Consider the following 19,967-nt stretch of genomic DNA (forward strand, 5'->3'; position numbering starts at 1 on the left):
GTGTCTGTCCTTGTTTACACAGCAGCTGAGTCACACAAGCAGCAAAAAAAGGCCTTTGTGAAGCTGCAACTGGTCCCAAACAGAGACGGTTCAGAGATCAATGCTTGTCCTGATAAATAGCAAGATGGCTGCTCAAACAACAAAAACCCAACACTGTCTGACCAGAGGGTTCGACTTTCACTCAACCGTTTAGACGCTCTCATGTATCTGAAAAAGCAGAATGGGTCAAAAGAGTTCAGTTCAAATTTGAGAGGAAACAATAATTTGGCTTTTCTGATCCAGCAGATCAGCGTTTCTCTCTCAGGCATTCAGATTGGGCTTCTTTTGAAGTTTGTAACATTTGGTTAAAGGACAACACACTGTGACTTTCATGTTCCAGTGGAACAAGCCGGCCTTTGTCTCTCCATATCACCACTGGGCCACTCTCCATTCATGCCTTTGTGTCACAGCAGACATCTCAAGTGAAAAAAACAACAACCAAGCATTGGTTTTATTAAAATTATGTAACGACTCCGATGACTTTTCACCAGTTACAAGAAGTCTCTTTCACTTCCTGTTCTCACTGGGAGTAAAAGTTTCTCACCCTGGAAAACATGTTTTAAATGTGCAGAAAACAGAAACTAATCAGGCTTTTCTGATTTCAGTTTTTCTTCGAGGTCCGATCTGCAGATTCTGAATCTGGCTGGTTCTGGTTTTCCTTCTAGGGCCTGAAACAGATTTTTTTTTAAAAACTCCTGTGGTTCTTAGCCAAGAAAATGCAAATGAGGCATGTTTCCATTGACTGGTTTGGAGTGAATCAACCAAAGCGTAATTTCATCACATATTGACATGTGGCTGTAATAAACAGGAAGGTGAGGTTGCAAACTAGCAAAGATCACCAAGCTTGGAAAAATTGACGGAAACTTTTCAGAGTTTCATGCCTCTGGCAAGGCACAGACCCACCAGTGGATGGGAATGTTTCCGATATCAAAATTTATTCTGAAAATGTTTCTCCATCTCCCCTTTAAAGCATTAAATCTTTTTAAGAAAAGCCAAAAACCACTCAAGTGCAAATTTTCAACTTTTTCTGATTAAACACATCAAAACGTGCATAAAAAAGCTTTAATGGAAAAACGGTTACTGAATCTCTGGTGTCTGTCGCCTCTTTAAAGCTCTTTCTGCTCCACTTGACTGTATGAGAAAAGCTTTATAACGACTGGTTGACTGAAGACAATAGATGCTGAAACCAGCATTAGTGTAAATACAGGTAAAAACGGAACAACCTGCAGTAAACAAACACTAGAAATCTGTTTCTGAGGCCTGGCAGGAGCTGCTGACGTGTGAGCGAGTCAGGCTGGAATGTCTCTGCATTCCAGTCAAAGCGTGCACACCAAGAGGGAGGGAACCGGAGAAAAACCTGGACCAGCCCTGCATGGCACCAAATGCATGAAACATGTCAAGAGTCTTTAAATCAACTCCAACGTGTTCCTCCTCCATAACAAATCCTTTAAACTTTACATCCAACATGTATTATTTTAGTGCTCTTATGAGTTAAAAGTTTGGATGCCATAAAGTCTATTTTGGATGAAGGTTTGAATACAATTGCAGTTGTAACGAGAGAAGCTACTGGATTATCAGAAACCCACAGGGAGATTATCAGGAAGAACATGTGAAAAGTAGGAAGAAATCAAAGTTTTATCAGATATGTTGAACACAGCTCCAATTTGTTTTAAACCGAATGTTTGTTCTGCTATTTGAAGCATGTGAATGTTCTGAGGCGTGGGTAACATGAAGAGGGGATTAAGGAACCTGGACTTGGCCTGTAAAGCAGATATAAAGACTCTGTTTTCTGTTTTATTAGTTTCTCTCCAGTAACATCAGAGTTTCTGATTTAACATGAAAGACAAAGAAAGCTCTGCAACCTGAGAAAAACAGACAAAAAACTGTTTCAAGTTTTATAAGACATCCAAGTGCAATAAAAACTAAACTGAATAGCAGTAGCATAAAAGAATTATACTATTGTTTTGATAAGGGTAATAGTTTTTGAGTATTCTCGTTTCACCTGCCACATTAAAGCAGACTTGAACTCAATCTCTAGAAGCAGCCCAATAAAACCTTAACATGCAAATGAAAGTGTCTCCAATAACTTTATTCAGCTTTTCACTCCAAATAAATCCCTAATTCATCATCAATGGTTGGAAAAATCTGTCCACAGTTCAGCAGATTTAAAATGTATTTCTGTTTCCATCCAGTTCATGATAGTTTGTTGACCCATTAGCATTGCCCGGTCATCTCCATTAAGCTTTAGGATGTTTTCCCTCCTGATAGTCCAGTAGACTCGGTTCTATCGGACTAAAACTGCATCATCTGCTCCATCTCCAGCTGCTGTGGTTCTCTTTCTCTCTGCTCTGAGTCAAACTAATCAAACCTTTTGACCAACCTGTTCCCCTCCACACCTGTGGGGGCGCTGCAGCAAGAACCACTGACGGAAACAAGAAAACATCAGAAGAAGACACTGACAAACTTCCTTCTTCACCAAATGGAAACTAAATTGGAGGCATCAGATTTTAGTGTTTGGAGGATTTCTCTTTTGTCTATGGCCCATTTCTCTAGGCTAGCACGTTAGCTTTGGTTGAATATACCCAGAATGCTTTGCGCTGTACTCTACTTCCTGCTCTTGGCGTAATCTCCGGTCCACTTGGCGTTCACATATGCATTCAAACTGAACCAGAGTTCACTTCAACTGAACTTCAGTTTGGAGGATCAGAGTTTGATTAGCTTTCACACCTCCCCAAACGGACCGGACATTCAAGGCAAATGGATCGGAGTTGGATTAAGGTGGACTAATCAGGGCTGGTGGGACTGCAGCCTTAATTCTGCATCCTTTCCTACAGATCCACAAAGGTCCCTCCTGTCTGCAGAGGAATACTTTCTATTCATAGCTGGGACAGGTACCGGTCCGTCACTTCCATGTCTTGATTAGTCAAACATGAACCAAGAAAAGCCTCACCTGGATGGTAACTCTGTTCTAATGGAGAAACACTCAGCCACAAGAGCTACAGTAACGGATGAACAGACTTTCTGTTGTGTTCTCCTCTGCATAATTTAAAGGAGGAAACCTGAACCCTTCGTTATGAATATAAAACCCTGCATGAGAAAAACATGAGTAATTCATCTAACAAAGACCACAGAACAGATGGATGAAGACCGGGTCACAAGTTCTGCAGCACATTATGCAAACATATGAAACAGAAGCAACGCCATCACTAATTTATAACAAGAGGGTCATTAATTTCCATTAACTTTAATTTCATGCAAAATGGTGCTAAAAAACAGTTTCCTTTGACAGAATCTTTATTAATTATTACATTTTAAGACCAGATTTGAGCTTTAATTCATGAGGCTTCAGTGACAAACTTTTTACCCACTTTGACTTCCTGATGATTTTTTTGGTTTAAATCAAGTCCAGTGCTGGATTGCGCAATAAATCGCAGAGTTATCGTTGGAGGATTAATGTATTCATTAACAATATCACAAGGAACTACTTCAACAGAATGGAGTTAATGAATCCAGGCTGCGTATGCTAGAAATGCATCCAGTGCAGTTCTGGGACTTTAACGTGTTTAGTGTGATTAATTAATTACATAATTTTAACTTGTTAAAAACTCCAACGCAATTAATTGCATTTTCTTCGTACATATAAAGGTCCCAATGAAACATTTATATTTGGGGGTTTCTAGTACAAAAATATTCCCTCAATGTCAAAAAATCACTTTCACAACTCTGGTGTTTCCATTAAATGAAAAATGTAATTAAAATCACACTTGAATATGTTTGCTCATGTAATAAGTCATTAAAAACACACCACACCATCATCCTGCTGCTACTACTACTTCCTGTCGTCACCTTCTTTGTGGTTTCTGCCAGTGGCAGCATCTGTTTATCCTGTGAAGTGAGTGATTTGTTAAACCAATTTCAATACGTCCAAAAACCACAATCACAAAACACGGTTTTCCAAACTGCTGTTTCCATTAAGCAAATTTACTTTCAAAATGTCAAAATGTGCAGATATATTGTCAATGGAAACGCAGCTGGTGACTAAAGAAAACATGCAGACATTGCACCTAAAGTCATGCAGCTATGACACTATAAACATCACTGACAGGATCAAATTAACCCCCCGCTGTGGTGTCCAGATATTAATGTCGGATCAACATTTATGCTATCACCTGCTATAACGTCTCCACCCACCTGTGGTAAAGCGGTGTTGAGCTGCCTCTGCAGTGAGTCCCGTTCATGGCTGACTTCATGCAACTTGCTCTGAGTCAGGCCCAGATTCTCCTGAGTTTCTCTCAGCGTGTCCAGGAGCCGGTCCCGCTCCTCCAGCATGGACACCATCAACGACTCAAAGTGACCCTCGGAGTCAGACTGCAGCGGCGACCCGGAGCCTCTGCGGCCGCCGCCGTTCCCGCCGCCGGGCCCTTCGGTCTCGCTGATGGTGGGCATCACCTCACACATCATCTGCAAGCAGGGAACGAATGAGGTGGGGAGCATCAGACATCAGTAAAATTAACTCATATTTAAATAAACCGTATGAAATATTTAAGTTTTTCAGTAGTAAGAACATATATTAACCCCCTGATGCATAAGTGGATCCTTTTGGACCCGGTGAGATCATCTTTGTAATGAAAGGTTTTCATCATTTCATATTCCCGGTGTTCCTCAACAAACATGTTAATGATGTTATGCAAATATTTAATTTACCTTTTACACATTTTAAGAAATAACATGTTTTATATTACTACCCCATTCTTCCGTGACTGGGTCCAAAATGACCCCGATTCATTTAGGAAAACATTTTTTGTGAACCAAACACACTGAATCCTAAGTCTCACCCCTGAATAATAATATTTTACAAAGCAAGAACTTTTACATATAATTATTATCTTTATTTTTACCTCACAAATGTGTGTGTGTGTGTCGATCATCGGTGCTGTGGGTGGATGGATGGATGGATGGATGGATGGATGGATGGATGGATGGATGGATGGATGGATGGATGGATGGATGGATGGGAAAAATAAATGCACATACATACACACACTCACATGCATGATACACACAGCACAATAGAATACAGACGGCAATGTTAGCCAGCTGGGTTAGCTAGCTAGTTTCAAGAAACGTGCTGTCCATCCCCTCCTTCTCCTCCCCCCGCACACACACACACACACACACACACACACACACACACACACACACACACACACACACACACACACACACAATGGACACTGACATTGTTCCAACATTACTGTTGTAAAACTGCTGTTGTCATTTTGTTTTAAAAATGTTCTAGAAATTGTCACAAATGTTCAACAATTTCTTCTAAAAATGCTTAAAGTGAAAAATGAAAATATTTCAAACATGAAAAAAATACTTGTGTGAAATAAGACACAGCAGAAAGTATCAAACTAACCATTATTTTGAATCAAAATGTCAAAAGTAGCATAAAAACGTGTTGATTTAAACATGGGTCCAAAGAGACCCACTCATAGAAGGCTGTGTAGTCAATATGTCCTGCATCAGAGGGTATTTGAAACATAAAGAACCAGCGTTTTCTCAGTTTGTTTTAGAAAACCCTGCTGCATCTGAAAGAGTTGCATCTTCTCCCCAAACCTACAGTTTTATTTTATTATGTTCTAAATGTGGCTCTTTCTGAACAGTCGGAAGTTTTAATCTTTGAGCTTCAATCCTTTAACTTCCTGCTTGAATTTCCCAACTGTGGGACATTGAAGGATATTTCTGGTCTGATATCCTTTTTGCACAAAGGATATTACTTTGAGTATTGAGAGCAATACTCAAAGTACTTTGAGTATAATTATTGCCCTCAAAGTTGTGGAAAAATTGCACAGCTTCGAGTCAGTTGTGTAATAATTTTTGCCTATTAACTCCTTATGTTTACTATTTGCTCCATTTCTCTGACAATTTATTTTTGACACAAATAAATGTTACTCCTACGGGACAAACAGAGGATCATTCTACACAAAAACAAATTATGTTTATAGACAAAGTTGGATCTGATGCATTGAAAACCTATTTTTTAAAGTCTAAATGGGGATCTGCGCTTTGCAGAAGTATTCAGCAGTAATCCTGAACAGCTTCTGTCATTCTGATCATATTTTCTTTAGTGATCAGCAGCAGCAGAGAAAGCTACGCTGGTTTGTTTAGTTGCTTCGCTATTTAGTAACTGACTGAGCCGTCAACTGATTAACATCTTCCTGTGTCGACTCGGACCGCGGCAGAATGGAGCGAGATCGGCTGATCCGAAATCATTCGAAAGGTTTCTTGACAGGAAAATTCAGACAAGCAGCTTAAATCATCTCTGACACAAAGACATTCAGAGGATTACGCTGCATCATCGCCTCAAACATCAGAATCAGGGAACAGCTTTTCATATTTACTACCAACATTCAGCAAACTGAAAACAAGATTTCCTGCCAAACTGCTTGGTCTCTGGATGCCATTAGCTGGGCCTTCAGTAAGAATGTAAAGTCATCTAAAAACTAACAGGTTACTAGGACTTTCTCCTCTCACAGCCGCCACACTGCCAAAACTAAAAATATCCTATTCTAGTGAAGCAGAAAAACTAGTTCACACATCTGTCATTTTAAGGAAGGACTATCCGTGTTCTTTACTATCAGAAAGTCCAGAAAAATGTGCAAAAATCCCTGAGCTGTAAAACGCTGCAGTGGCTCCTTGTTCTCCAGTCGAACCAGCTCCCAGTGTACCAGAACCAGTTCCCAGTACCATGTACTGCTGCCAGTTTACTCACTACTTTTTCTTGCTTCTGTATTTTGTGTCTGCTGTGCCTTCTCAACTTCCCAGTCAGTTGCATTTTACTGATTTCATTCTCAGGTAAAAGATACGACTTCTGAGATAAACAGAATTTGTCTGATTGGTATGTTGATCGATTTAATCACCTGATACAGATAATTCAATCAGCAAATTCAAGGTGAGGGTTTGGAGACTAAAGGCACATTTTCCTGAACATCAACACAGTGGAATAAATTATCAAAGTTAATATTTTCCTAAAAGAAGTGAGGTTAAAATAATTACAGAAAGGATTAACCATAAAGATCAAACTAAAGTGTCACAAATATAACCGTTTACTAAGCTTCAGGGTTTCCCTGCAGAAAATTTGCTACGCCTGGTGGCTTACCATGTATTTGAATTAAAGATGTTTAAAGTTGACAGGAAATTTGAAAATATCAAAAGGCAAACATTAAAAAAGCCTAAAATAAACAAAAACAATGCTCAGCCTGGTGGGGGCACAAGTAAAGCTTGGTGGCCCGCCAGGCTTATAATAGAAACCCGAGCTTAAATTTCTAATAATTCATTACACAGATTTCCCAACGCTAATGTCAGCATCAACATTTCTAAAGACGCTCCATGAGTGATCAGGGATTCCTGAAACTCTGGAAAGTTGAATGACTAAAATAAAACTTTGCTTCAATCTGACGGTTCAATAACCTGAAGAAAAGATTAAAAACAATAAATATCTGTTGTTGTTGAGCTAATACGCCAATTTATTCAACAACTCAAAAGTAAAAAAATGTTGCTTGAATTGAAAATGTTGCTTATTTTGTTGATATTTCAATTGTGATTAATTAATTACAGATCCTGCAATTAACTCGATTAAACATTTTATTTAAGCCCCACCACCACTACTTACTTATTTATAACCAAAGAGTAAAGAAGGCTGAGTTCACCCTGGTTTTAAAGCTTTGTTTATGTTCTAGTTCAAGTCCTGTTTCTGCAGATTTGAGATAAGACAGCGACTAAGTTCAAAAGCACAGCAGAGATGATTTGATCACCAAACTTTAGAGGCCGGAAACAATTCGTCATTCCTACAACGCATCGACTAAGAAGATGACAAAGAAAGTTAGATCATCTAGATCTTCAAACTGTACCAAAGCAAAATATTTTATCAAAGCAAATATTCAAGCTGACATTCACCGCCAACGTTGAGCGAAGAACTGAGATCAGCAAATTGAAGAAGCCTGGAGTTCATTTAAAAGATGCTGCTTTAGCAACAGTTGTGGGGGATTTGGAGCCAGTGGGTTTACATCCTGTACACACCGAGCCGGCGCAAAGCGGAGAATCATGTGAGCTGGATTTAACATAGCTACATGAAACCCACAGTCGGCTGAGGGAATTTAAAACAACCCTGATCAGTCAACCAAAAACTCCCTACTGGAAGTGTTTGCCTTTGACACACACTAATTAACCAGACAAAACTGACCGTGTCAGCCCTGATTAATTGAAATCAGGAATTGCATGCTTCCAATAATAAATGCTGTTTGTGGTGGACTGAGCCAAACTTAACCTAATTTACTGGAAGCAAAAACCCTGAACCAACGCTTCATATTGAGGTCAAGCCACTCAGGATCAGCAGTGGGGGGGGAGGGTCACTAAGCATCAATGGGAGGTAGCGACAGATGGTGAGCAACTCTATAAAGACACGCTCTACGTCAAAAACTAAAGGTAACAAATCAAGATTTGGATAAAAGACGATACAACATTTATAAAACTTCTAACCAATTACTGCGTAGAGAATTGTTTTAAGGCTCAGAGTATAAAGGACTGAGTGTAAAATAAGAAAGGCAGAGTTGATGTTCTGCCTTTTATTAGGATTCAGGCTTTTTCCTGGATGATTTTTACAAATGACTGGTTTTCTTTGACAATTCTACTTAAATCTGCTGAAAATCTTCTGATCGAGGAAACCGTTTTGAACGAGAAGGAATCACAAAATGATCCTCATTTACTCATCAAACCATATTTACTGCTTCTACCAACAACTACAGCTCAATGCTTCAGATTTTCTAGTGACATTCTTGACATTTTAGTCCAAAACATTCACATATTTGGGTTTCCTCTGTGTTATGAAACATAATCAACACAGAACAGAAGCTGTCCTCTGGCTCAGCAGCTCCTTTATGAATGATTGTATTTATTAACGTAGTTCACACTGTAGAATAGGTGTTTATAATCAATAAAAGAGTTTTTATGACTAGAATAATCCTGTCTTTAGAGATTCCTGCACCTGTAGTTGACACAACAACAATAAACTCCTGCTCTGCAGTGAGCTGCCATCTTGCTTACGTAAAGGGTTTCCTCACAGTTTTACTTTTTATCCGACATTGTTTAACATCTGGATAAAGTCGCTGTATAATCTAGATCAGATTATCCTAGAATAAATACATGCCTGAGTTCAGAGTTTACCACTTCCAAAAGAAAAGGGAATTTAAATGTTTGATTTTGAACCAAACAAGCTTCAAGAACCTTGAGTCCAGCTTGAAACCAAAGGTAAAAAGATCTAGAGGCCTAAATTAAAACAAACAAAATCTTTAAGTAACTTAAAAATCCATATATTGGACAAATGGTCGAAATGTGATTTGATCATCTAGATTTAAGTGCATAATTTCTAAAATTCAGACTTTTATCTTTTACATCAGAGGTCACAACCCCTAAATCAGTCATTATAGACTTTTTAAATTCAAAGTTATGTCTTCATTACTTTGAATGAAGTAATTAAATGAAGTTACATGTTGGATTCATTAAAATGAATCCAACATGTAACAAATTGATAAAATGAGGCATAAAATAAATATTGCAGTCAAAAATGCAAACGTTCACTGAGAAAAAATCTGTTACATTAAAAGTTCTGTAACTTTATGCAAAATAATACTTTGTTCGTATGTTTAAATAAATAGAAATAAAGAATCTGCATATTAATTGTATTGAAAGCACAGTAATAACGCATGTTTATATAAAGCCTAGTTTATTGTGGAACACTATACATTATTTTTACTATTAGTTGAGAGTCCTCTCAATCAAAAAACGTTATTGAAATAAGGACTTTATGTGCTTTTCCACATTTAATTTTCATTCTTATATACCGGTACTCTAGAGTAGAAAAGTGATAAAAAGTCCATTGGGTTTTTTTTAAAATACCAAGTTGTTGTGAGTTTTGACAAATATATTAGACAGGAAAGAAAATGTTTCAACCTGAAAATCACTGATCAGACCCAATCAAGGAAAAATCGGCCAATTCTGATCATCTAAAGGAGCTGACTGGTGCGTCTCTACTTCCGTTCATCTTTTCTTGCAGCTGAAATCTGCATCCGTGGAAGGAAAACATGAAGTGACAGCTGCATCGTCAACTCTGGACATTTCTGTTAAAACCTCTGGAGAAAAGGGATAATGGAACATCCAAAGCCCTGTGCAGCACCATCCAACCACAGTGACACATACAGTAGCTCACCTTTGCAGTTTGACGTTAATCCAAACTCCTTTGTAATCCACGTTTTGGAGATAAACTAGATCCAACTCTATGGAACGGTCTTCAACAATATCCAGGGTTATTCGGGAATTCTTAATTCCGTTCAGGTGTTGGGATTAAGGCTGTGGAAGAGTCCTTTAGAAGGGGGAAAAATAAAATTTCCTTAAGGCCTCAGACCCACACAGGGTGAGAGGGGGGCAGTATTCCAACTTTGGCCGGCTAACTCCGTGTTAGCACGCTAGCTTCCCGAGTGAGGTGGTGATTCGATGATTGCATTCCTGGATTTGGAAGTAAAGTGTCGATCTTTGCACATCAAAACCACACAAGCACCCTAAAATATAAAGTTATTCTAATCGAAAATAGCATTTCATAACTGACAGATACACCCTGATCCAGTCAGGTGACGTGGAAACTGTTGCTGAGCGGCTAGCTAATTTGAAACAGAAATCTTTGGCTTGGAGTCAGTTTAAATCGACAGCTACTAGCCTGCTAGGTAGCTAACGCTCACTACTTTTAATTTATGAACAAACACGTAATGCTCGGTTTCGTATAAAAGTACGCAACATTGTAAAACATATACTATAAAATCTATTTCAAAGTGTTTAAAATGATAAAATCTTGAAACAGGTCTCCAAAGCTGCCGAAATGAGGAAAGTATCCAGCAGCGTTAGCGCCTCGGCTAACGTTAGCTTCCCGTCGATGCGGCTGCGGAGCGGCGTCACCACATCACGGCGCAGCTCCGCTTCCACTCGGAAACTTCCAGCCAACACCGGCCCGTTAGCGGCGGTTTTCTCCGTGTCGACAAACCCGAACTTTAATCCACTCCCTTCACGGAGGTTTCGCTTAGTGTTTCCGACCGAAATAAAAAAGGTCCGTTGGTCCGGTCCTGTGTTTTAGCCGTGGCCACTGCCTGGCAGCTTCGGCAGTCCGTGAGAAGTAGGAGCCTGGCAGTCTGCGGGAGGAGAGCGCTTCTTCCCCCGCGGTGGGCTGCCTGGAAACTGGAGGAAAAGGAAGAGCAGCAGCACTTTCCGTTCCAGTGAGCGCTCAGGTGACCACCACACACATTCAACCTGAGATTTTCCCTGGGAAATGTTATTTATTGTGTTAATATGCTGGTGCTTCTCACAAATTTTATCACCCAAAAGTTATTTTCCTTTTCAGTTTTTCCAAAAATAACTAGAATGCAGAGGTGGGAATTCCAAAAAATATACTCAAGTAAGAGTACTTCAACATATTTTTAACCAAGTGAAAGAAAAAGGGAAAAAAGCCATCCAAGGAAATACTCAAGTAAAAAGAGAAAAAAGAGTTTGGTTAAAAAATGAACTCATCCAATGGACCAAAATCTAAAATATTGTGGACATTTTGGCATTTTAAAGGCCAAAATGAAAGTAATTCATATTAATACCTATAAAATATAATAATAATAATAATAATAATAATAATAATAATAATAAACAGACAAAAGAAAAAATTGTCCAATTTCTTTTTTCAATGCATGTGAAACTTTATTAAAAGCTTTTTTAGTAAAGTTAAAGTGGTGCATCTTTGGTTAAAACAAATTTGTTCCTCATTCAGTGAAGTTTCTCACAGTGGGCAGAGGAGTCCGAAATTTTACTGAAGTAAGAGTAACGATACGTCACAAAAAATATTACTCACGTAAAAGTAACAAGTGCAACATAGTTAAAAAGGTTATTTCAAGTAACTGTATCTGAGTAAATGCTTAGTAAATGGATGTTATGCATTGTAGACACAAAACCTAAAAAAGGTTGCTATATTTAATGAAGTTTAATGAATTAAATCAAAGCTGATTGGGTGAGCAACGTCAGCTTTCCCATATAAATCTATTCTACTTTTTATATCAGCTTGGTTATAAAAAGACTAATACTTTGTGTTGCACTTCACATTTGCCATTTTAACATATTTATGTCAGCAATAATTTTAATTTGATTACAATTATTAATTATTAAATCTCCATCTGCAGCCACGACTTTTGCTGGATGGACCAAATTTCTATCATTCTTGAAGTGGGGCTCGTGTTTCACAGGAGCAGCAAATCACTCCTCAGTTTTCTTTTTGTTTCTTCCTTTGGAAAATAGGAAGAAAAAAACATATCACATAAAAAATCTTTGTTTAAAACTAACAAAATTGCTAACTCCAGGACAATCAAAGAAGAAAACCTGCTAGAGCAGGGGTGGGCACTCCTGGTCCTCGAGGGCCGGTGTCCTGCAACTCTTAGATGTCTCCCTGGTCCAACACACCTGAATCCAACAGCTGAATCTCCTCCTAAGTGCAGTCAAGTTCTCCAGAGTCCTGTTAACGACCTCATTATTTGACTCAGGTGTGTTGAAGTAGAGATGCATCTAAAAGTTGCAGGACACCGGCCCTCGAGGACCAGGAGTGCCCACCCCTGTGCTAGAGAAAACCACTCTACACATAGAGAATGGCCTAGTCAAAGTCCAGACCTAAATTCAATTAAGAGTTATGTTTCTTTTTTCCTCAGTTCAACCTGATGAGATGCTTCAAGGTGAACTTTGAGAATGTTTGTGTCATTTTGTCCCTTGTTTACAGGAAGAATGAAAATCTGTGTTTTGAAAATCAAATCAAAATTTGATGTATAAACTTTTTCTGGATAGCACCTAAAAACACTGTTATGTGAATTCATGTCATATTATTAAAACCAATTTAACTTCCTCAAATTGAACTGCATCCACCTTTGTCTCATTAATTAACTTCAAAAATAACTTGGACGATGAGTTTATGTTTTATTCAGGTCTAAGTGGGTGAGTTGAGTAAAACTGTTTTTATAGTAATTTACAAATTATAATTCAAAGCAGTTTTATGCATAATTCTTTTTGAGAAACATTATGAATTCATAAAACACAAATGAAGCCCTTCTGAAAATCTTGAACAGAGGTTTGGCTCCATCTAGTGGTCATATTGACTTTCTATTCTCTGAAATTATATATATATATAAATACTCAATTTCCATGTTGAATTATTGGTGTATTACTTAAGTAATATTAATGTATGAATATATATATATATATATATATATATATATATATATATATATATATATATATATATATATATATATATATATAATTAAAAATACAAAGTTTACTTTTGAACATACTGAGATAAATGGGGAAAAGATAACAGAAATTTTAAAAAATCTAATCTCTTTGATGTAAGTTTCAAAGCTGGAGGTGATTAAATGTGAAACACTTCTTTCATATTTTTCCTGGATGACCAGAATGTGACAAAAATATTTGTGAATATAAATCTCTATGAACAAATGGCCAACAGACCTTGAGATGGACTTTCCATCTCCTCTCAGCAGAAAAAAACACTATAGATTATTTTTTAAAATATCACATTAATAAAGACTGAAAAGACACGGTGCTGTCACCGATTTTCCAAATCATGAAGTTCCTAAAAAATGAAAGGAATGTAAAGCTGCATGCATGTTGTCCATTTGTCTGTTTGGTTGCTGGGGGTTCGAGTTGGAGGTTTTATGTGTAAATTGCCTGATTTATGTGGCGGTGGAGCATCTCTGCAGACAGACTCTCTGCTTGCATCATAATTACAGTAACATCCTTGTGCAGGATCTCCTCAAAATCAATAACAATGTTGTGGCTTTTTAACAACTCTAGTTTCTTTGTTTCTTCTCTACGTTAATGACAGAGCGCTGCTAAAAAGTCTGGCTGTAACACTAGATTCTGGATTTCACACCTTAGTATCTTCTGAAGGAAAAACACACAGCAAAAATAATGAAATCAGTATTTTATTGAGATTTTCAGAAAGAAAATGATCAAATCAAAAGCCTTTCCAAAAATAACGTTTTTATAGAATAAAAACTTAAGGCACATTTTTTTTATTTCAATTTAACAGAAGCAAATATTTTATTAAAATAGGAAAGAAATAATCAAAAGTTTTTTGACTAGCTGCCTGAATCATAATTAGATATTAAAAAGATTTAATTAATAGTTCAGAAACATCCAGAATCCCATGTTCAGATTATCCAAGCAGCCTGGCAGATGTTGAGGTTTCAGTTTTCATGTGCAGGCAGAGGTTGGTATTTGGCCCTGGAGGTTTTGGTTTTGTAGATGATCAAGCCGCAGACCATCCCAACAGCAGCAAGGAGACATCCAGCCACAAACATCAGGTTCAGGTTCAGGTTGACAGCTGCAGACGAGAGGAACACGCTGCTGATGGAGTCCTGTTCACATTTTATCTGCTGCTCATAAACCTCATCATTCCATCTCCTTACCTGAGGCCCCTCTGGGGTCCGCTTCACGCTTCAGACGCAAAGGACCCTGGGAAACGAAGTGCTGTCCGCTCTGGACCACAGCCTCTCTCTTTCTGCGGCTGAAGCTGCTGGACCTTGTGGAGTTGCTGCATCCCAGTGAGCACCTGGTGTTGGGGTTTCCTGCTTCACACATCATGACTGTGCAGCTGATGTACACCTGAACTCAACAACACACAGCCACTAAAAGAAAGCACTCCCTCTGGTGGACAAAAAGCAGAGCTGCAGTCAAGCAACTTCAGAGCTCTGCTACATTTTCCATCAAAGAGCCAATAAACCTAAACTTTGTGTTTTTTATATTTATGCTGAAGCAAGTATTCCAACAAATTATTTGTTTATCTTTGACCTTTTTGTTCACAATTAGAAACAGCTGTACCATCATCAACACTAACTGGTCAACATCATATTTAATATCAGCTCCTTGTATCTAAACTGTAAAGTGATTTTACAGAAGACCTGACTTGAAACTCTGTGTTTGACTTTGACAATGACATGTGAATTGATGCATATGAGACGCAGCCTGCACTTCCTCACCTGATCATGCAGGCCGATAAATCTGAAGGCCTCCACGCTGAACTGGAACTGTCTATTGTTGGAAGGTGTATATGTCCGCACAGTCGGGTCAACCCCACACCTGCACCGAGAAAAACAAACAAGTCACAGAGCTACAGAATCAAAGAAAACTCATTGCTGTTTTGGATATTTGGCAGTTTTGAACCTTGGTCAAATACGGTTGTGGAAATGAACCGTTTTGACTGAAATTTGTCTTCGCCAATATCAATGTGCAATTATGAGCACCTATTATTAATGGTGACGCAGCATTAACATCATGCATGTGTCGGTCAGATGGAAAGCCACGCCTCACCCGTTCTCAATGATGGAGTAGGTTGGATGGTAGTTGGGGTTGTCATACGGTGCAGCTCTGCAGGACTCTACAAACATCTCGGTGTTGTTGACAGAGGAGCTGGCGTCCAGCTGCATGTAGATCCTGTTTCCGATGTCAAACTCCAGTGGGTATGAGTTTGGGTCATACTTGGCGTCAAACCGGTCATTCTGGTAGAACTCAAACTGGTATGTGAACGTGCCGAAGCCTTTCTCCCACACCGTGACGTTCTTTCTGTGTGCTGAGAAGCTCAGCGTCACATTCCCCCGTTTGGGGTACTGGCAGTAGAACCGGGCCTCCACCAGGTGCTTCCTGGTGATCAGCTCGTTCGGGTCGTCTTCCTTAGTGGTGATCTCATTCTTGAAAATGAGGTAGTCATCGTCTTCCTGCAGAGGGAGTGGTCTGTGTTAAAACAGCTAACTGACTGGGAGGAGATGAGTTGATGTGTCAAACCGCTCTCACCTCGATCTGAGTCCCACATTGGTTGAGGGGAATGATGGCGACGATGTGAGTGTGGTTGGAGTGCCTGCGGAGGCTGCAGACGGTGTTGCTGGGGTCACTGAGGCGAAGATGATTTTCCTGGAGTCCAAAGAAGGAAGCTTTGTCAACCTCAACCTTCATTGCGGATTCGGAGCAGGTCACCGTGGCTTCAACTGGAACGAGGACAGACGTACTAATCAGAAACAGAAGATGATCAGAATAATATGAAAACAATGACAACAACAAAAATCTTTGAAGGGATTTCTTTTGAAAGCCCTTCAATTCTTGACGAAAGAAAACTTTGGACTTGGTGTTCCCTCGGCGGGTCACCGGGGCCCCACTCGGGAGCCAGGCCTTGAGGGGGGGTACGATGGTGGCCGGGCTTTTAGGATCACATCTCTGCTTTTTGCAGATGATGTGGTCCTGTTGGCTTCATCGGGTCGTGATCTGCAGCTCTCGCTGGAACGGTTCGCAGCCGAGTGTGAAGTGGCCGGGATGAGGATCAGTGCCTCCAAATCCGAGGCCATGATGGTCTTGAGCCGGAAAAGGGTAGAGTGCCTTCTCCGGGTCAGGGGGGGTGTCCTGCCCCAAGTGGAGGGGTTCAAGTATCTCGGGATCTTGTTCACGAACGGGGGAAGAAAGGAGCGGGAGATCGACCGGCGGATTGGTGCAGCGTCTGCCGTCAAGCGGGCGCTGTACCGGTCCGTCGTGGTGAAGAGAGAGCTGAGCCAAAAAGCGAAGCTCTCGATTTACCAGTCGATCTACATTCCCACCCTCATCTATGGTCATGAGCTTTGGGTCATGACCGAAAGAACGAGATCGCGGATACAAGCGGCTGAAATGGGTTTTCTCCGTAGGGTGGCTGGGCTCTCCCTTAGAGAGAAGCTCAGTCATCCGGGAGGGACTCAGAGCAGAGCCACTGCTCCTTCACATCGAGAGGAGCCAGTTGAGGAGGCTCAGGCGTCTGGTCAGGAGGCCTCCTGGACGCCTCCGTGGTGAGGAGTTCAGGTCCCACCAGGAGGAGGCCCCGGGGAAGACCCAGGACACGCTGGAGGGACGATGTCTCAAGGGAGCACCTTGGGATTCCCTCGGAGGAGCTGGAACAAGAAGCTGGAGAGGGAAGTCTGGGCCTCCCTTCTGAAGCTGCTGACCCCGCGACCCGACCTCGGATAAGTGGAAGAAGATGGATGGATTGATGGATGGATGGATGGATGGATGGGATTTCAATGGGCCCAGTGATCAACACCATATCTCTAATGGGATTTGTAGTTTCTGAGAAACTGCAGCACTAATCCGGACAGAGGAACTTTAGCAATCTGTTTCTGTATTCTCTCCTCCAAACTCACATCTCAAACTTACTTTGCCGCTTCCTGATTTCCACCAGAACACACCTCATCTCAGACTGGTAGACAGAACGCCTGAAACCAGATGGGAAGAAACAGACCAAAACATTTCAGCTGAGCAGAACATTATTTTAAAAACCATGAAAATTCACATTTTGCAGCATTAGGGCAAGACCATAAAGCTGTTTATATTCTAAACTAGAGTATAAACATCATTATGGTTTCATTTATCCATAATAAATTCCTTTTAACACAAATAAATCCTGGACTCACCCATTCACTGATTCCACAGCGAAGCAGATTGGGTAAAAATCTCCCAGGTCGTCTTCAGTCGGTGTCCATCTGATGATGAATTCGGTTTTTGTGTCCCTGTGTTTGGTGACGTTTGTTGGCCCACTTAAAATCAGATTAAATATCCTGAATAAAAAAGTAATGCAGAGGTTATTATGTTATTCCCAGTAATTGGAGCTTAAAATAAACAGAATTGCATCACATCTATCATTAACCTGTAACCTGACTGAATGCTTTATCATTACATCGTTTGCGTTACTGATAATAAAATGTGCGTGCATCGCTGTAATTCAGCACACTGCTTGATTGCTAAACAGCAAGTTTCCCCGAGTTTTCTCTGCTTTAAAAAGGTCTGAAAACGTCTGTGTCTGTGCAGAAACAAGTTAGTTTAAAAATAGAAAGATTTAGCATCCATATGTTGCTTTACTGAATTCTGAATGGCTACACCCTCTGACTCTCTGAGGAGTTGCTGACTGCATGCTGTGTGATTGTTAATTTTCTTTGTCAGTTTTTGCTGTGGTGATGTAGCCATGTGTTAAAATGTTTGTGTTGGTAGTTTGGGAACGGAGTTTATTGGCTGAATAATTTCATTTTGAAGTTGAACTTTTTGTATTTTGTCTCTGTATTAATTAAGTTGTTGATGTTTATGTGTTTGCTGTCCAGTTGGGTTGAATTCAGTCATTCTTGAGATTCTGACGAGTTTAGCTGATAGTCCCAGGTAGTCTGGTGTTACTCAGTCACTTAGCTACTTTTTTCAAATGACTTTTTAAAATTAACTTGTCCAACACCGGTTATTACGGACCAGCCGTCAGTGAACTGGTTCTAACTTACGCTGAATGTGTGGCCTGTGCCATGACTCTGAGCTCCAGCTCTTTTTCGACCTCTCCTACGATTCGTTCTCCATCTGAAGGTGTTGGAGCCACAAAGCGAGGCAGGTAGAATCCGTCCTGGCATGAAGGAACAGGAGGATCCACTGAGGAATGGAAGAAGACAGGAACTAAACTTAAATGTGAAAAACACAGAAGTGTTGTCCTGTAATGATCTTACACAGGCAGAACACGGTTCGTTTAGCAAATTATGGTTACAAAGTTTCAATTAAGGTCAAAATTGGAATACAAACTTCTACTTTGGGTTTCATATATCTGTACATCTGACTCCAGAGAAGTCCGTGTCTCATTAACCTCACCACACATCACTGATGCAGTATTTCTACAACTTCATATTTTCGAACAAAGTTCCAACGACGTCCACATTTTGGGTCAGAAGGTGGAGACAATGTCAACTTTAACATCCTACTCTGTTAAAAGGCCCAACAGTGGTGAAGGTTACACACTTCACAGTATGGCTCTAATTTTAAATGTATTTATTTGTATCTAATTTGAGTGACCAACTAGACATTCAACCAGTTTGGATTGTGGGAGGAAGCTGGAGTAGTAAGACTGTGCCACGTATGCATGGAGAAAAAAATGAAGTCTATGCAGACTGTACTGTGCACAGGATTATTAAAGATATCCTTAAAATATGGTGCGCAACAAATATTTTCCAAATATTTACATGGATGCACAACAATCACATTATGGAGACTCTTTACCTAGAATACTTTACAATTTCACTTTTATCTTCCAAATTTGCTCACTTACATTTCTGCAACATCTTGATCATTAGGTGTTGGTTTAGACAAATGGTGCAGAATACATCTTCAATATATTTACATTTTTAAATTACCTGCAACATCATAAATAGTGTCAGAACTTTATTAGAAACAATTAAACCTTTCTTACCAAGAAAAGTGAACTGCAGTGGTAATTCACTGATGGGGGAAATATTTGCCTTTTGGTGGGTTGTACTTTGCAGTCTAGACGACATAGTTGTCGTCCACCACTCACGCCATGGGGTAATGGTTGCAGCAGGAGCTGCTGAGGTTTTAGTCGTTGGTGCAGTTGAAGATGTTTTTGAAATTGTTGGATTTGAAGTACTAACTGTTGGGGAAGTTGAAGATGTTTTTGAAATTGTTGCTGCAGTTGAAGTGGTTGTCTGCCACGACCAAAAGGGGTCAGTAGTTTCCAGTGTGACTGAAATTCCAGTTGCTGCAGGAGTTGACCGCTGCCTCCAGGAGGTAGAGGGTTCTGGGTTAGCAGTAAACTGTTTGGTTTCTGGTGCACCTATTTTTAATGGGTCCCCCACAAGCACCACGTTCCTCTTCATCCTTGTAATCAGTGGGAACTTGCGAGCTTTCGACCCATCTGAGTAGAACAGATCGATAGAGCGTCGTGGAAAGTCTTCTACCACCATCTCAAACCCAAAAGCTCTGTGGTCAGCATTGGTGGACTGGTAGCT

The 19,967-nt window shown here is 39.9% G+C and overlaps 2 protein-coding genes across 13 annotated transcripts in view; both read right to left on the bottom strand.

The window, feature by feature from the left end:
- LOC102219514 (liprin-alpha-1) overlaps positions 1-11,340 on the bottom strand; it is a 45,709-nt gene extending 34,369 nt beyond the window's left edge. For 8 of the 12 annotated variants that reach the window (XM_023331688.1, XM_023331680.1, XM_023331683.1 and 5 more), the window contains exons 1-2: positions 10,307-11,340; positions 4,231-4,500 (exon numbers count right to left, since the gene is read on the bottom strand). In XM_023331688.1, coding sequence (XP_023187456.1) covers positions 4,231-4,500 — 270 coding nt within the window. In that variant the 5' untranslated portion in view covers positions 10,307-11,340. The remainder of the gene's footprint in view (positions 1-4,230; positions 4,501-10,306) is intronic. The other 4 variants (XM_023331687.1, XM_023331685.1, XM_023331686.1 and 1 more) reach the window with 1 other exon arrangement.
- Positions 11,341-14,293: 2,953 nt separating this feature from the next.
- LOC102230083 (ZP domain-containing protein-like) lies at positions 14,294-19,667 on the bottom strand. The gene is made up of 9 exons (XM_023331692.1): positions 19,412-19,667; positions 18,462-18,603; positions 17,613-17,756; positions 17,356-17,414; positions 15,979-16,169; positions 15,499-15,902; positions 15,168-15,267; positions 14,598-14,793; positions 14,294-14,512 (listed from the first exon to the last, which is right to left on the bottom strand). The coding sequence occupies exons 1-9, from the start codon at positions 19,494-19,496 to the stop codon at positions 14,376-14,378; spliced, it is 1,458 nt and encodes a 485-aa protein (XP_023187460.1). The 5' UTR covers positions 19,497-19,667; the 3' UTR covers positions 14,294-14,375.
- Between the last annotated feature and the right edge of the window lie 300 nt (positions 19,668-19,967).

The sequence above is a fragment of the Xiphophorus maculatus genome, chromosome 4 (genome assembly GCF_002775205.1).
Source record: "Xiphophorus maculatus strain JP 163 A chromosome 4, X_maculatus-5.0-male, whole genome shotgun sequence".
In the NCBI taxonomy this organism is placed as follows: Eukaryota; Metazoa; Chordata; class Actinopteri; order Cyprinodontiformes; family Poeciliidae; genus Xiphophorus; species Xiphophorus maculatus.

Excerpts from the sequence above, each read along its gene's own strand:
- LOC102230083 (XM_023331692.1), bottom strand. The coding sequence starts at position 19,496 with ATGTCGTCTAGACTGCAAAGTACAACCCACCAAAAGGCAAATATTTCC. Across the intron at positions 17,757-18,461 it reads GCACAGGCCACACATTCAGC|GATATTTAATCTGATTTTAA; the intron begins GTAAGTTAGAAC and ends TTTTTTATTCAG. Across the intron at positions 15,268-15,498 it reads TACTCCATCATTGAGAACGG|GTGTGGGGTTGACCCGACTG; the intron begins GTGAGGCGTGGC and ends TTCTCGGTGCAG.